Raw genomic sequence first — 16,163 nt, 5'->3', positions numbered from 1 at the left:
CCCATTAGGTCAACTTCTAGGCTGGAAGTTTGGCTTTCCTCTTTCTCTACAGCTAAGAATTCCCCGCCCGCCCCACCCTGTCCCGTTGCTGGTGGGCTGTGTTCCAGAGACCCTGTCTGTGGGAGTTGTACAGAAGGCATCTTTCTAGGCTCAGAGTGGGAGGGAGGGGCAAACTCAAGGGTGGCCCAGCTGGAGCTGTGCCTGGAGGCCAAGGGAGAGGCTGCAAAACTCCTCCAGTCTCTTCCCTACAGACACAGGGTACTAACTCTGGTGCTACTGCATTTCCATGCTGTTGATGGCTGCCCTGGACCTACTCTGGGTCAGGAAGACAGGACAGAAAGAGACAGCCAGGGTGGAAGTGGGGTGTGCAATTTGGAAGTGTACATTTGGAAGCCCGGCAGTTAGGTGCTCTTGCATAGGGGCCTCCCCTTCTCATCTGCGATCTGCGGCCCCTACCCACTTGACAGCATGCTCTCATGCTGGTGGCCTTGGCATCAGGCTCTTTCTCATTTGGGTTTGGCGGGAGCTCTCAGACCCGCCCAGCCTCACTAGGGTCCATTACCCTAATCCATTTAGGACATACGGAAATTAGCAGGCTTTGCACCCCTCTGTAACTTCTGGAATGGGGGAAAGGGTAGGTGGTGGTAATTGGCAGAGCTGGGGCTGTCCCAGAAGGCAGTCAAGTGGAGGGGATTGGGAAGGCAGCGCCCAAGCTGTGGTGGGAACAGAGCGCGGAGCGGACCCTAGGGGAACTGCACGATCCTACTCTCAGCCAGGACACGCGGGTAGGGGCGGAGCCGGAGCCGGAGCCGGTCTGAGACCCGGATGTCGTCAGGTCGCAGGCTGCCCGCTTCCAAGATGGCGGCTGCGCGGCGCTGACGGGAGAGAAGCCTGCAAGGCGGTGCGACGCCACTTCCGCCCGGCTCTCCTTCTGCAGTCCGCAGCGGGCAAGATGGCGGCGCTCAGGGCGCTATGTGGGCTGCGGGGTGGCGCGGGCCGGGCGCTGCGACCCGCGGCAGGGCTCCGACTGCCGACCCAACCCTGCAGGTGAGGCCCTGGGCGTCTCCGGTGTGCCCGCCCCAATCTAGGGTCTCTCGAGTGCGGGAGCTATACGGGCCTTGTGCCCCTAGGAAACATGACACCGGCCTGCGACTCCCTTGCCCAGGTCTTCACTGTCTGGCTCTAGGGTGCTGGGGCACCCGCTCTGCCCGAGGGGGGATGGAAAACCCTGAGCTCATTCTGCCAGGGGTGAAATGGAGGGACCTTGCCTATCAACGGTAGTGTTAGTGTCACCTTTGCTTTATGCCCTGCTGCGCCTGCCGCTTTCCGTCATGGGGTGCCATCAGTGGAAGCACCCCTGATGGTGGGGTTTTAATAGAGGAGCACAAAGCAAGATGCCCGGTAGTCCCCAGTGCATGAGTCTGGCCATACTTAAGCTGAACCTTGGAGCCATCATGAAGGGTGTCTGTCTCTTTTTCTCCTTTTCTTAGTTTCTAGTTGACCTTGAATAAACACTGTTCTTGAATTTTTATTCACCAGAATGGGACTATAAATATGAGCACACTATGTGGGGGCTAGGATCCACAACCTGTGGACAGGTGACAGGTCAAGTGATTCTGCCATAATTTGTTAGTGGTAATGGAACTCCTAGTGTTTTAGCTTGTTCTTCCAAAGCTACACTAACTCTGTCAGTGATTTGGGGTTGAAGAATGCAAGAACCCTTTCTATGGGCCCTCTGAATGAATGGGAACAGAGGAACCAAGTGCTGTTAAGGCCCTTTGCCTACTATCTGTTTCATCTCCCCAGAGGTGCTCGGCAATGGCAGCCAGATGTGGAATGGGCAGAACAGTTTGGGGGAGCTGTCATGTTCCCTACCAAGGAAACAGCCCACTGGAAACCTCCACCTTGGAATGGTGAGTGCCCACAGCCACTTCCCAGCCCACAACCATCCCTGCCCAAAATGATTCCTAAGTGCCCTTGAGCTCTCTACCTTACACAGGTTTTAACCTTTTTGCTGCTTTCACCCTGCAATTCAACAAATAGTGATAATAGCAGGAATTTGTCAAGCAGAGGAAAGGAACAATGTTCCAGGAGAAAGGAAGGAGTAGGTACCAGGTCCTACCAAAGCGAAATTGCTAGCTTCAGCTTTTTCCAGAGGTTTAGTATACTTCCATTTCTGACAACAGATAAACTGGTCTTCCTGAATACAAACAGTTTTTCCTGCATCATTACGTGCTCTTCCTTTTGTCTTTTGGTTTGGATCAGTGACACCCCTATTTTCCTGATTCCTCAGAACTACATTTTTTTCACCGTCTTTGGCTGGTTTCTCTCTTGCCCTCTGTGTATGTCCACTTACTCCCCAAACCATGAGGATTCTTTCATGTTTCACACCTGATCAGATTTCTGTTATATTTGATCTTGATTATTTCAGGAGACTTTTTGTTAGAGGGCAGGGAGAACCCCCAAACCTGCCTGCTCTAAATAGGTTTTGCGGTCCACCGCATTAAGACAAAACATATAAGACCTTTAATGGAAAAGAACTTTAACTAGTGTGCAGTGCTGAAAAGACAAAGAATATAGTTTCTAAATCAAGCACCCAAAGTTACCCATCCCCTTGTGGGTAAATGTCCAGTCAAACAGGATTGGCCCAAAGCAAAGCCAAAAAGCCTGCCACATGTCTAAAGCACCTTCCATCAGGGACCCATAGAAAATGGTCAGAAATAGCCAGACAAGTCTGTGAGGAAATGAGAAAAATCAAAACCAAGATAAAAACTGCCATTGTTAGCCTCTCCACGGGGCTCTCACCCATGTCTGTTTCAATCAGTCCAGTACCAAGAAGCAAGCGCAGTTCCATCACATGCCTCTCTGCTCCATGTGCCTCCTTCAGGTTTCCTTCTGGCTCTCCATCCTGCTTCCTTTCTTCTCCTGTGTCCTCTCTAGCTTTTTCCACTTGCCTAGCTCCACCCTGCTTTGGGTGGGGGAGGATTTTCACTGGCTTCATACCATTGATCTTGCCTCCCACCTCCTTTCCTATATAATATCATGACATCTTCCTGAAACATCATTTTACCAGGTCATTCATTCTTTTTCTCAAAAACCTTCAAAGGCACTTCGACTTACCTTTCAAAAACTTAACAGTAGCAATGACTGAGTACCTACCAAGTGCTAAGTATTTAATTTGCATTATTTCAAAACAACCCTATGAAAGTAATCCTAGTGTTAGCCCAAATTTGAGGATATTATGGTGCAGGGATATTAAAACTTGATTGAGGATACACAATGTGTCTGAATGACAGATTTGGGTCCCTCTGACTCCAAAGCCCATGATGAAGGATTTGAGCTGCAAAGGTAGCATGTGGTTTTAAATCTCAATTTTCAAAAAGAAATACCAGATGGTTTCACTTATAGGAGGATTGTAGGGGATCCCAATAAGGGATCAGGAAAAAAAAAAAAAGCAATTATAATAAGGAAAAAATCAAAATCAACAGGCAACTATAAACTAGAGACATTCTGCAGGGGGGAGGAGAGAGTTGCATCGAAATGGATGGGAAGAGCTTGTTACAGGGGACTATGGTGATGGTACATGGGTGAATTGGTGGTGCGAATTCCACAGGGACTATACCCAAGATGATAAAGCATACATTGTATAAAAATGAAGAATGATGTAAAAAATATATAAAATAATTTTTTAAAAAATTTCTATTTACCATTTACCAGTGAATAAATTACCTCCTTCATAGTATTATTGTGATGATTAAGTAAGATAATACTTAATGTGTGACTGGCATATGGTGAGCCCTCCAAAGTGTTATCGAAACAGATCCTACTTCCACGTAGTCTTCATGGTGGTCTCTCCCTGCTTTGAATACTTAATGGCTACGCCACTTTCTTGGTAATTTGTAAGCTTCACCAGAGTTACTCGTTTCTCACATGTACTTACTGACCAAAACAAATTGTAAGTTTCTTAGGGTCGGAATTGTCCTTCAGCAGTAAGAATTAGGGATACATTTCATGATTGGTTGACCATTTATCAGAAACATTTGAAGGGCGGTGTATCATAGTGGAGCCTGGAGTTGAATAGGCGGGTAACATGCTGGCTCTGCCATTGACTAGCACTGTGAAAAGTCATTTTCCCTCTCTGGTTTCAGTTTCTCCAATAACGTGAGGATGATAATAATATCCACTACTCACATGGTTGTGACAACTAAATTAATGAAAATAAATAAGATGCTTAGAGTAGTTGCCTGGCCCATAGTAAGGACTCTATAAGTTATTGTTATTAGTGTTATCACTAAGGTATCCTGGGAAACATGGAATGAGAGCGGCACAAAGTCCTTCTCATCAGGAAGTTTACATCCCCTCTTTCCCTCTCACGGTCCTCTTACTGGTTGTGTGAGAGATTAGGGAATTAAGGCATGAAATGGTGACAAGCAGGATCCATGGAGAGAGGATGACTCCTTGCCCTCTCTTGGGGCTTCCCAAGAGAATTACCATTTGGCTCTGAAGTATTTCTCACTTCTCAGATGTGGACCCTCCAAAGGACACATTGGTGTCAAACCTGACCCTGAACTTTGGGCCCCAGCACCCAGCAGCCCACGGAGTTCTACGCCTGGTGATGGAACTGAGTGGGGAGATGGTGCGCAAGTGTGATCCACACATTGGGCTGCTACACCGGGGCACGGAGAAGCTCATTGAGTACAAGACCTACCTACAGGTGAGGGCTGCACATTTGACAGGACCTCAGGATGCTTTAGCCTGGTATTTTGCTGGTTTACTGCCCCCAAAACTCCAGGGGAGAGCCTTCCTGGTGGCACAGGGGGTTAAGTCTCAGTGCTGTCAAGCTATTGGAAGCCACTGCAGCATGAGTTCGATCCCCGCCCAGAGAGCTGACCCACATAGTGCAGCAGACCTCTCCTGTCTGGCCTGCTGCTCCCCTCAGCAGTGTATTTCAGTAGATCCACCTGTTCTGCTCCCCACTCTGTCTCTGGTGAGTCCTCTATCCCCCCTCCCCTGTACCTCTGGTCTATACCTCAGTTCTTGTATGCATAGCATAAAAAAAAACAAACCCAGGGGAGGAGATTATGGAAGTCGTGGTTGGGGATATTGTCATCTGGATTTGGTTTGTCTACAGAAATGCTTTGGAGCTGGAACTGCACTTGCGGCTCTTCACTGGCTGCCTTTTGGCTGCCCTCTTTACCCTTACTCTAGTGCCTCAGTTTCTCTGTTCTTAGAACATACTAATACGTCAAAGTTGGTGTCCCTGGTGTCAGGGAGAGGAGAAAGACGTTAACTCCTAGGATTCACAGCTGATTTTTGTATCTTCTAGCTGTTTTAAGTCTGTTTTCAAAACACTTGATGAGTCAGTGTGACCTGGAGGGTTTGTGAGAGTTTGTCATTTCTGGGGGAACTGCATGACCCAAGTGATGAGGGTCAGATTTGAAGGAATTGGATCTGGGATAGGAATCTGGTTTTCCCTTATGAAGAAAGATTTTCATAGGAGATGATGCTGACTAGAATGTGATTTCTCTGAGAGGCACTGGGGCTTTCTGGTCCCAGAGTCAGTGCAGTTAACCCTGCAGCTTTATCTACGTCACAGTGACATCAGGGCAAGAACTGGCTGTCCCAAACAGGGCCTCTTGGCTCCGCCTCCTTCCTGGAAACTGAAGCTGTTCAGCAACAGACAGATTAGACATCACTTTCTTGGCAACTGTTTCTACCCAACATTCCTACCAGAAACCAAGCCCATCCTTCTTGGGCTCTGTCTTCCTATATCCCTCACTTCCAGGCATTTCTAAGACTGATCACACCCTTCTTTCTCAACATCTCAGAGAAGCACAGATCTTTGACAGAGGTGTCACTGGAATCAGGGATTGCTCACCAGAACAGATGTTAAATTCCCAGGAATTCTGTGAGCCAGTTGTTAAACATCACCATTATTGAAAATTGAATGATAACCACTTATGATTAAATATTATATTAAAAACAAAGCAAAGAAGTATTCAGAATTTATTCCATCCTTTTCTCACTACTCTTTGCCATGCTACACTTTTTTTTTTTTTTTAAGATTTATTAAGGCATATAAGAGCTGGGGTACAGGCCAGAGATGTGGGGGTCGGTGAGAGGATTCACCAGAGACAGAGTAGGGAACAGAACAGGCAGATTGACTGAAATACACTGCTGAGGGGAGCATGCTATGCTACACTCTTGAGGCATTTACTTTATTTTATCTGTGTGGTGAAAATACGGTGTATGCTCTGCCACTCTCCCCTTGGCTGTGTTCAGTTATATAATGTTGGGAGCTTAAAATTGGCCCTGGTAGGGGTATTTCACTGAGGAAGTTCAAAAATGACAAATCACGGTCCTCCTACCCCTTCAGAGAGCCAGTTTTTAAACATCTCCCAATATACCACTGAATATTGGGGTGTTTCATCCTGCCTCTTAGGGGCTTCTGAGACTTCTCTTATGCACACCGACTTCTGATGTCCACAGAGAGCAGTGCTTCTGGCAGCTGCACCAAGGCTCCTCAGCCTATTAGATGTGACCAGACTTCCCCTTCTGCCCAGGCCCTTCCCTACTTTGACCGACTGGACTACGTGTCTATGATGTGTAACGAGCAGGCCTATTCATTGGCCGTGGAGAAGCTACTCAACATCCAGCCTCCGCCCCGGGCCCAGTGGATTCGAGGTACATCCACCCTTCCTCTGCGGCCACTGCAAGTATAGCATTATCCCCCCGTGCACCACCACCACCACTACCTTAGCAGCATTGAACCCAAGCCTGGCATGTAGACCCCAGGCTATGCCCAGAGATGCTCTATCAGCCTAGCTTTTTGGTGCCTATTTCTATCTCTCTTCTCCGCACCTCTCTACAGTGCTGTTTGGAGAAATCACACGACTCTTGAACCACATCATGGCTGTGACCACACATGCTCTGGACATTGGGGCCATGACTCCTTTCTTCTGGATGTTTGAAGAAAGGGAGAAGGTATGAGGAGGAGGGAAGTCTAGGAAGAGAGAAGGAAGCACAGGAAGTAGAGAAGGCATGAAGGAAACAGATAATTCGGAGAGAACAGGGAGAACACTTAGGGAAGAAGGTGTATTTAACCTAGGTTTTATTCTTAAGGAATGTTGTCAGGAGGAGTTGGTTGAGCACAAGAAGGGGGTAGGAGAGTGGGCCACCATGTTGTTGGACTTAGGGGCCCAGGGCTTTGTCACTAATTCCCAGTGTGTCCTATCAAGATGTTTGAGTTCTACGAGCGAGTATCTGGGGCACGGATGCATGCTGCCTACGTCAGGCCAGGAGGCGTGCACCAGGTGAGCAGGCTCTGCCTCCCGCCTCCCAAGAGTCCACGCCTGTGGGTTCCTGGTGGCCACTGGGGGGCAGCACTGGCTGATGGGACTGCTGATCCTAGAGCCCTGGGTGGGAGGCTGAACCTCTTCTCTTCAGTGCGGGCTCTGCTGGACTCAGTGATCACTGTGCATTTGACTGTAGGACCTACCCCTGGGACTGATGGATGACATTTACGAATTTTCTAAGAACTTCTCTCTTCGGATTGATGAGGTGGAGGAGGTAAGAGTCGGGAGTAGTCCCTCTCTTCCCCTAAGAAGGACTTGTGGGGTTATGTTCCCAGCTGTAAAGAAATATGAGGGGTTCGAACGCTGTTGTGAGGAGTGTTTACACGCCAGTTTTCTTGGTTCACAGATGCTGACCAACAACAGGATCTGGCGAAATCGGACAGTGGACATTGGGGTTGTGACAGCAGAAGATGCGCTGAACTATGGTTTTAGGTGGGAGGAATCAGACTTCTCTCCTCAGGGTGGGGGGATCTCAGGCCTCACATATTGGCTTCAGGACTGTGGCACCTTCCTTGCCATGCTCTGAGTTTGAACCTGTGCTGGCAGTGTAGGGAAAGGAAAGGGGAGGTTGACGGGGAGAGTGTGCCGCTCTTGGTTTGTGGGAAGGACCCTCATTTCTATTACACACTCCCCAGCGGGGTGATGCTCCGGGGCTCTGGCATCCAGTGGGACCTGCGGAAGACCCAGCCCTATGATGTTTATGACCAGGTGGAGTTTGACGTTCCTATTGGCTCTCGAGGAGACTGCTACGATAGGTAAGACCTTGCTTAGCTCGCTGTCCAGCTAGTTTCCCTACCTTTTCTCTTGGCTGCCTGCATCTTTACCATACTTGTCAGTATCTACTAGGGCTCTTGTATATGATAAACTAGGTTGCTTTCAAAGCACTTTACTTAGGTGACACTTTGCTTTATCCTACATCATCCCTGTGTCCTAAATCGAATTCATTTTGAGTGCATTTTACAGTTGATTTTGAAAACTGAGGATAAAAGTTAGGTATTAGCTCTTTCTGCCCTCTTGGATCCTGTGGAGGCCTGTTGGGCATGGGACTTTTAAAATATGCCTAGAAGACTGGTCCAAGGCCGTTTTTGCTGGCTACTTCAGAACCAGAGGGAACACGCAATTCTTAAAACTGAAGGTGTTTATGCTCAAGGTGAAATTGGATTCTCTCTAGGCCAGAGATGTGCTTATGTGTACAGAGCAAAGAAATACACAGTGACTCCTGGTGGTAAATGGAATGAAACTAGATTCATTTGAGAGAAGATGACACATGTGCCATGGTGACAGTGGCATGGTTTGTGTCAAGTTCTGAAGCAGCCTTCCTTTTTTTTTTTATATATATTTTAAAAAATATTTATTTTGTAGACGAACTGGAGTGTAGGCCAGAGGGGTGTGTGTGTGGGAGGGGGAACAGGGGAGATAGGATTCACCAGAGAGACGGAGTGGGAAGCAGAACAGGCAGATTCACTGAAATACACTGATAAGGGGAAAGCTGGCAAGACAGGTGAGGTCGGCTGCACCATGTGTGGGTCAGCTCCCTGGCCGGGGATCAAACTCAGGCGTAGTGATGATCGTGCTGAGGCTTAACCCCTAGGCCCCCAGGGAAGCCCTGAAGCAGCCTTCCTATTAAGACCATAGGACCAAAAAAAAAGAAAAAAGCAAAACAAAAAAAAGACCATAGGACACAGAATCTATGTGATGATATACCCCTAAAGGATTTAAACTTACTGAGAAACCAATAAAGTGTTTTACTTCTCTTATTTTAAAAAGAGATTAGCTCAGGGGCCTCCCCGGTGGTGCAGCGGTAGAGCGCTGGGTTGCGAAGCTGCCCGCGGCCTCTGCGGCGCTGTTTCAATCCCTGGCTGCTCCCCAGCCACCGGAGGAGGGTCCCACATGGCGCGCAGACCTCTCCTGCCGCCCGCTGCTCCCCTCAGCAGTGTACTTCGGTCCTTCTGCCTGCTCTGCTCCCCGCTCTGGCTCTGGTGAATTCTCTCACCCTCCCGCGCTTCTGACTGTACCCAGTGCATGTATAAACAAAACAAACAAACAAATAAATAAATAAAACATGCCTCTATTTAAAAAAAAAAAGAGATTAGCTCAGGATGGGACTAGAATCTTGATCATTGCTCTTTTTGCTAGATTCTAAGCTTCAAATTCCATTCCTGTTTACTGACTCTAAGAGTTGCTCTTGTTTCCTTTTTGAGTTTATTTGATGTTCTGTAGTCCAAAAAGTATTTCAAAGGGTAAGCGAATAGGGAAATACTGTCAGGCATGGTCTGGAAAAAGTAGGATAGGATTTGGGGAAGGATCCAAGACGACAGTCAGAAAGTTGCAGGCTCTCCTTGGTGGCCTGGCAGAGAGACGCGCTGCATGGGAGAGGGAGTGAGGGCTGTTCACCAGGCATGCCTCAGGTCAGCCCCTTGTCCTGCCCAGCCCTGTGTGCTATACTCTTCTGCTTTCTCCTGTCTTCCTGTTTCATCTACTTTAGGTACCTGTGTCGGGTGGAGGAGATGCGCCAGTCCCTTCGAATCATCTCTCAGTGTCTAAACAAGATGCCTCCTGGGGAGATCAAAGTTGATGATGCCAAAGTGTCTCCACCTAAGCGCGCAGAGATGAAGGTCATCTGCAGGGGAGGGAATGGTCTGGGAAGGAGCCTGCTGCCAGGAGAAATACCTTGAATTCCACTGTATTTTTCAGTTTTCCTTTTTCAAATAGTTCATTGTATAGATTCTTAACCTTCTACAGCCTCCTTTCTTATCCTGCATCTCCTTTGCTCTCTGACTTGCATGTGGATTTCAGTCTCCCTGAGAGTAGAGACCATTTTTTTGCTGGGGAAGACCGTTTGGGTCTGGCTCAATGATGCTCCCTTCTTCCTCTTTTCAGACATCTATGGAGTCACTGATACATCACTTCAAGTTGTATACTGAGGGTTACCAAGTTCCTCCAGGGGCCACATACACTGCTATTGAGGCGCCTAAGGTGAGCGGAGAAGCGGGAGGGAAGGGCAGTGTGTGGGGAAGTGACCAAGATAGATGTTAAGTGAATGCTCATTCATTGGTGAAGGAGGATGTGAGGGTGAATAGGGAGGTTTTGTTCTTCCTGTTAATGGAGGCTGCCAACTTCTTCCTCGGACAGGGAGAGTTTGGAGTGTACCTAGTGTCTGACGGCAGCAGCCGCCCTTACCGATGCAAGATCAAGGCTCCTGGTTTTGCCCACTTGGTAAGAAACAACCTCAGTTAGAATCCTGACTGAAACAAATGAATCCAGTCATTATTGACCTTAGTCACAATTTTTATAAACTTTCTTCCCTTCCTAACTTGTTCTATTTCCATTTCTGCAGGCTGGTTTGGACAAGATGTCTAAAGGACACATGTTGGCTGACGTTGTTGCCATCATAGGTACGCAGCTATTCCATGGTAGGGATGTCCTAGGCAAGGGGCTTTGCCTGGGGACAGAAACAGAACATGTCCTGTACCACAGAGACTGTGAGCATGGACTCAAATCCCCACTCTCTCGGGCATGGTAATGGGTTCTGGATCCTTTATAATACACTTTTTTCCTCCTCCCCCCTGACCTCCTAGGCACCCAAGACATCGTGTTTGGAGAAGTAGATCGGTGAGCAGGCGAGCGGCATTTGACCTCCTTGCTAATCATTTCCCTTCATGGAGTGTGTCAACATTCGGATGGGACGTGTGTGGATGTGTGTGTGCATGTACATGAGCACCTGGCTGTCAGGCTTTCTGAGCATGTACTTAGGAAAGGAGAACTTACAATAAATTAGCCGCCCTGCGGCCCCTCGGCCCCAATTTCTGCTGTCTTGTTGTCTTTCACTTTGAGGGGACTCTTGAGTGTTTGTTAACTTTCCACTTCTCTGTTAAACTCAGTTCATAGCAATTTTTCCTGCTCATCTCCGCCCCTTCTCTGACTCTTGTCCTTTCCACTTCTCCATTCCCCATTTCCTCTTTTCCCCCCTCAACTTCCCCCACTAACCTCGTTGCCCACACAATTTGGTAAACCCCTTGGTCAAGACAGGGGCCAGAGTCCAGGTGGCTTGAAAAAGCAATGGAGGGTCTTCAGGAACTTCGAGTGGCAATGTGTCAGCATGTAGCTCATAACGGTGGTGTGAGAGGGCGGGCCTCGACAGCCCTTCCTGGGGTGGGAGTTTCCACGGGGCATGGAAGTCGGGCTTGGCCACCCTGGGACTCGGGCGTAAGTGCCCAGCTCTCCTAGCTCTCTTGGTTGGCCCTTCCGGGCGCCGCCCGGCCTCGAATGCAGGAAGGGGAAGGGGCCAAAGCTGGGGGAAGGCGTGGCAGGAAGGGGGGAACTCTGTGGTCAGGGAGCCTCGGCTGAGACAGCTGCGCAGTGCTGTCAGTGTCTGCCCGGCTCTGGCCCTTCGGCCCCCTGCCCAAGATGATTCCTGCAGTGGCCTTGCTCTTATTTCTCCTGGTTGAACAAGCAGGTGAGAGGGTTTGATGAGGACAGCGAGCAGGACTTCTAGGGTGGGAAGGAAGATTCGGGTCTAGGGGCCAAGGCAGACCAGCAGAAGGTCGACAATGGGCAGATGGGCACTCACCCTGGGGCTGGTTCTCTCCAGTCCCCCTCAGGGCACAAGCCTGTCCCCACCTTTCTTGTCCTCTTCACTTTTTTAGGATTGATACTTCCGTTGGGCAGGGGAGGGGAGTGTGGTTCTATGGCTCAAAAAAGCTGGTTTGGGGCAAGCTTCCACTTTCCATGCTCAACTCACCTGGAGAGCTGGTTGGGAGTTGGTCTCTAGCTGGTTAATCACGTTTCTACAGCCCCTTTAGGAAGGCCGCTATCTGTCCATGTGCTTGGGGGGAGGGGGAAGACAGCGCATAGAAATGAAAAACCCAGTTGCTGCCTCTGGGGTCAGTACTAGGCACCTTTGAACCACATTCTGTTAGCAGTTGGCCTGAGGTGGGGCAGCACCAAGGGCCCAGTTCTAAAGCCTGGGCATTTCTAGGAATAGAAGCAGAAATGGGGAGGTGGCAGCGGCTCTAAGGCCTATCATGACGAATTCACTTCTTACTCTGGCTCCTCTTTACTGGGAGGGGATGTGCTTTGAAGAGGGAGGGTTGCAGCTGCTGTTGGGGTGAAGGGGGCTCATGAAACTGGGGAAATGGAAAGAAGACATGAGCCTTTGTGTGGCCAGCAGCGACTGGTGGGAGGGATTTACTCCTGCCATGAGCTGAGGCGGTGCTGGGACTCAGAGCTAACAAAATATACTGGCTTTGCTAGCAGCCTGCTACTTAACGGAAAACAAGTTACTTAGCTTTTCCAAGTCTTGGTTTTGTCATTTGTAGGTTAGTGATGATGTTTACCTCACAGGGTGGTTTTGAGATTTGTGCAGAATTTTTTAGGGAAAGAGTTTCAGAGAATAAAAAGTGCTTTATCTCACTGGTCACATGCGCCCTGAGCCCTTCTGATAGGAGCCTGAGCAGATAGGAGAGCAGACCCCCTGATTTTTTTAGTTGCACAAGACTTCCTCTCTCAGAAGCAGGGGGCTAAGGTGTTGGCCCAGGCTGTGGGCATAATCCTTAATGTTTAAGGTCTAGGAAAGCAGCCCCTTTGTTATAAGTGTTGGGTGGTGGGACCCAGCGAGAAGTCCAAGGTCAGATAATGACCAATGCTGGAGTAATTGCTTTCTCTCCCTTCCCCAACGCACATCCTTCCTGTCCGGCCCTCAGCCACAGGTCACAGGACTCAGCAGAGGCACCCCTGTGGTTTCTGCGCTGAAGTTCATCACTGCCTCCCCTCCCCCTCCCCTTTGGGCTGAGGTTGTGGTCTTAGTCCAGTGAACTCGAATGAATCCCCTGAGAGCTGTGCACACTCAATATACCTGAGGAACCGCAGTGCTATAGAGAGAGGCTGGGGGCTGCTGCAATAGAAGTTCCATGGAACAGAACCCCTCATGCTTCCTCACCACCCCAACCTAGGGGGAGGGAGAGACCTAATTCCTTCTCTGGAAGGTTTCTCCAGGCCTTGAGCTACTTCTTGGAGCCCCATCCCCCTTCCCTCTCCTCTGAGAACCAATTATACCTTGACCCCTGACCCCATGGGCACCTCTGTTCTCAGAGGCCCTGGGAGAGCCTCAGCTCTGCTACATCCTGGATGCAATCCTGTTTCTGTACGGCATCATCCTCACCCTGCTCTACTGTCGACTCAAGGTAAGGCAAGGGGCACAGGGGTGAGCAGACTCTGGTGAGGTCAGAAGTGGGAGGGTTGTGGCAGCCTGGATTCAGGAGAGGGAATAAAAGGAGGGGGTTTCCTCTTTTGGAGGAAGGGGGTGGGTCACTGACTTCACCGTTACTAATGACTTTTACCCTCCTCAGATCCAGGTTCGGAAGGCAACTGCCGTCAGATTTGAGGTATAGACCAGGCCTCCCTTCCCCCCAACCTGGGTGTCAACAAATTTTCAAACTCAGCCCTTCTGGGGCTTTAGCCATGTGGCCTATGGCTTCTGAGAGGGATGATTCTTTGGTGCTGAACTGCGTAAGCGTCAGAGGCTCCCTCCATACTCCCCTCCCCACCCTGCCACCCAGCTGAGTCACAAGTAAAATATTCAGCAGGTGGCAAGGAAGAGCCCAGTACAATGAGTATATGAGAGTTGTATGGTGTGTTGGGGGGGGGGGGGGTGTTTAGCCCTGTGCGCAAATATGTATCCATGCCCCAGAAAGTCCAAATATTCTTCGCTACTCAAGGGAGCCAGCCACCCCTGGGTGGGGAAGATGCTGGGGTGCTGAAGGAGGGTAGGTCTCTAATGTTTACTCTTTTTCCTCCCCAGAAATCAGATGGCATTTACACGGTAAGTAAACCCTCCTCACTCACCCACCCCAGTTCCAGGAAGTTAATGCAGGAGGGTGGCATTTCCAGTGAACTTTGGAAGAGATAGCGTCTGCAGGGGTTGATGGGGTCCCTGTGATAGCTTCAGGCTCCTGATTGTTCTCTGACCTTCACCTCCAGGGCCTGAGCACCCGGAATCAGGAGACTTACGAGACTCTGAAGCATGATAAACCACCACAATGACTTTAGGACAGACACCCTCAGTCCCATCCTTCTGATCCTGGTCCTCTTCCCAGCCCACATGGTTGGCATCACAGATGCCTTTACACCCTTAATGCCACTGGCCCTATCCCTGTGATGATGCTCTGCCCCTGGTTAATGGACACCAGTGGCTCCTTCCATTAACAACTTCTGTTCAGATGCTATTTGTTAATGTTATATTCTAGTCTCACTCTTTGACCCCAGCCCTCTCCTCTTCCCCATCCTCAACCCCACTAACAATGGAAAGGAAGTGCCACCAATAAACTGCCATGGACTGGGCTCTGCTCCTTCAATCATTTCTCACATATTGATTCTGCTTGCACCAGACACCAGGCTGACGATTGAAGGTACCAATCTGGGTAAGGCAGACACCACTCCTGACCTTACAGCGTTCACAGTCTTTAGATTTCAGGACTGTTTTTCTCAGTGCGGTATGGGATGAATACTGTGCCTGGGGAAAGAATGGCCCTTGACCCCTCATTTTCTAACATGGAATTGGATAGGAGTCTAGGTGCATCCAGTGTTATTCAAACCTAATAAGTGACCTCTGTACCCAGCCTGGCCTTCTGTGTTTGCAAATTGAATCACTCTTGGGTTGTGGGGGAGCCCAAGTGTCCAACCCTAAATAATCACCAAAGTGGATCAGAGAGGCTTCCAGGAAAGTGTGGGGACAGCTTGCAATGCACAAGCATTAGCTCAGCTGGAAGTCTAATGGGCAGAGGGGAGGGTATGATGCCCTATCGGAAGGTTGTTTTTTTTTTTGTGGGACTCTCGCCGGTGGCTGGGGATCGAACTGGTGCTGCAGAGGCTGGGGGCAGCCTTGCAACCCCACGCTCAACTGCTGCGCCACCAGGGGAGGCCCACCTATTGGGAGGTTTTATGAGGAACATTGAGTTATCAGTGATTCTGGGGCAAGAGGGACCTTAGAGGTAATGGGCATGTTGGGTTAAGCAAAGGAGTGCATTGGGCAGGTCCAGATGAGAGGGCAGCTCCTAGGAGCACAGGGTGAGTTTAAGGGATCCCCACCATTCCCCTTGTCTGTGTGGGCCCTATTCTCAGTTCCACCAGGAAGTAGGATCCCCTGGCAATATGTGACCCCCAACAGAAGTTGCCTGCCCAATCTCTGAACCAGGAGCCCTGTCAGAGTGGATTTTGAATCCCAGGCTTTCACCTGAACTTCTGTGCTGGGCAATACTTCCCACAGCATCTTGACTACATGTTTCGGTGCATAACCATTCCATCCACTCACTAATCCATGAGGAAACACAAGCTCTTTGAAATTAATTAATTTAACTTAAATTAAACCTACCCAAAAACCACTTTGCCAGTGACAGACTGAGATCTTTTATCCCTAGATATTTTGTTACATGAGTGAAAAATAGAGTCTGGGGAAGAAAAGGGAGCAAGGTAATCATGAGCAGTGAGGAACTCATGGTCAGACAGAAGAGATTGGTTGATAGATAAAGAAATTGGAACTACTGCAGTTATCTGGGGAAGAGGGGGTTTCAGATGAGAGGTGAGTCAGGGAAAGTAACTTTGAAAGTGTGACAAGTTTTTATGGAAATTGCCTCATTTTCCCTTGCCCTATGGTTTGGGATTATGTCTTTCCTCATCAACCAGCCTTATTTCCATCCCATCTTGACTTATTACAGTTCCCCAAATTTCTGTGGAACCACCTAGCCAGTCTTTGCTATGACAGCTACTAGTTCTAGGCTCTGAGCTGGCTCCCAGCCCAGACCTATAAATAGT

At 49.2% G+C, this 16,163-nt stretch overlaps 2 protein-coding genes across 2 annotated transcripts; both read left to right on the top strand.

The window, feature by feature from the left end:
* The first annotated feature begins 937 nt into the window (after nt 1-937).
* On the top strand, nt 938-11,154 carry NDUFS2 (NADH:ubiquinone oxidoreductase core subunit S2). Its single transcript, XM_037506621.2, has 14 exons — nt 938-1,047; nt 1,807-1,913; nt 4,524-4,714; nt 6,564-6,684; nt 6,872-6,984; nt 7,239-7,313; nt 7,492-7,569; nt 7,702-7,787; nt 7,991-8,110; nt 9,841-9,970; nt 10,236-10,331; nt 10,488-10,571; nt 10,693-10,750; nt 10,934-11,154. Exons 1-14 carry the CDS (start codon nt 953-955, stop codon nt 10,969-10,971), a joined length of 1,392 nt encoding a protein of 463 aa, XP_037362518.1. The 5' UTR covers nt 938-952; the 3' UTR covers nt 10,972-11,154.
* A 523-nt stretch (nt 11,155-11,677) lies between these two features.
* FCER1G (Fc epsilon receptor Ig) lies at nt 11,678-14,729 on the top strand. The gene is made up of 5 exons (XM_037506633.2): nt 11,678-11,811; nt 13,446-13,537; nt 13,703-13,738; nt 14,155-14,175; nt 14,334-14,729. The coding sequence occupies exons 1-5, from the start codon at nt 11,763-11,765 to the stop codon at nt 14,394-14,396; spliced, it is 261 nt and encodes an 86-aa protein (XP_037362530.1). The 5' UTR covers nt 11,678-11,762; the 3' UTR covers nt 14,397-14,729.
* Nucleotides 14,730-16,163: the final 1,434 nt, after the last annotated feature.

This window comes from Talpa occidentalis, unplaced genomic scaffold, assembly GCF_014898055.3.
Source record: "Talpa occidentalis isolate TD23 unplaced genomic scaffold, MPIMG_talOcc4v2.1 talOcc4.12, whole genome shotgun sequence".
NCBI classification, from domain to species: domain Eukaryota; kingdom Metazoa; phylum Chordata; class Mammalia; order Eulipotyphla; family Talpidae; genus Talpa; species Talpa occidentalis.
Note: the sequence above shows the minus strand (reverse complement) of the source record. Positions and strands in the feature narration are given on the sequence as shown.

Coding starts and splice junctions, on each gene's coding strand:
- NDUFS2 (XM_037506621.2), top strand. CDS start 953: ATGGCGGCGCTCAGGGCGCTATGTGGGCTGCGGGGTGGCGCGGGCCGG. Junction 7,570..7,701: donor GGATTGATGAGGTGGAGGAG/GTAAGAGTCGGG, acceptor CTTGGTTCACAG/ATGCTGACCAACAACAGGAT. Junction 10,572..10,692: donor CTCCTGGTTTTGCCCACTTG/GTAAGAAACAAC, acceptor CCATTTCTGCAG/GCTGGTTTGGACAAGATGTC.
- FCER1G (XM_037506633.2), top strand. CDS start 11,763: ATGATTCCTGCAGTGGCCTTGCTCTTATTTCTCCTGGTTGAACAAGCA. Junction 11,812..13,445: donor TCTCCTGGTTGAACAAGCAG/GTGAGAGGGTTT, acceptor CTCTGTTCTCAG/AGGCCCTGGGAGAGCCTCAG. Junction 13,538..13,702: donor TGCTCTACTGTCGACTCAAG/GTAAGGCAAGGG, acceptor TACCCTCCTCAG/ATCCAGGTTCGGAAGGCAAC.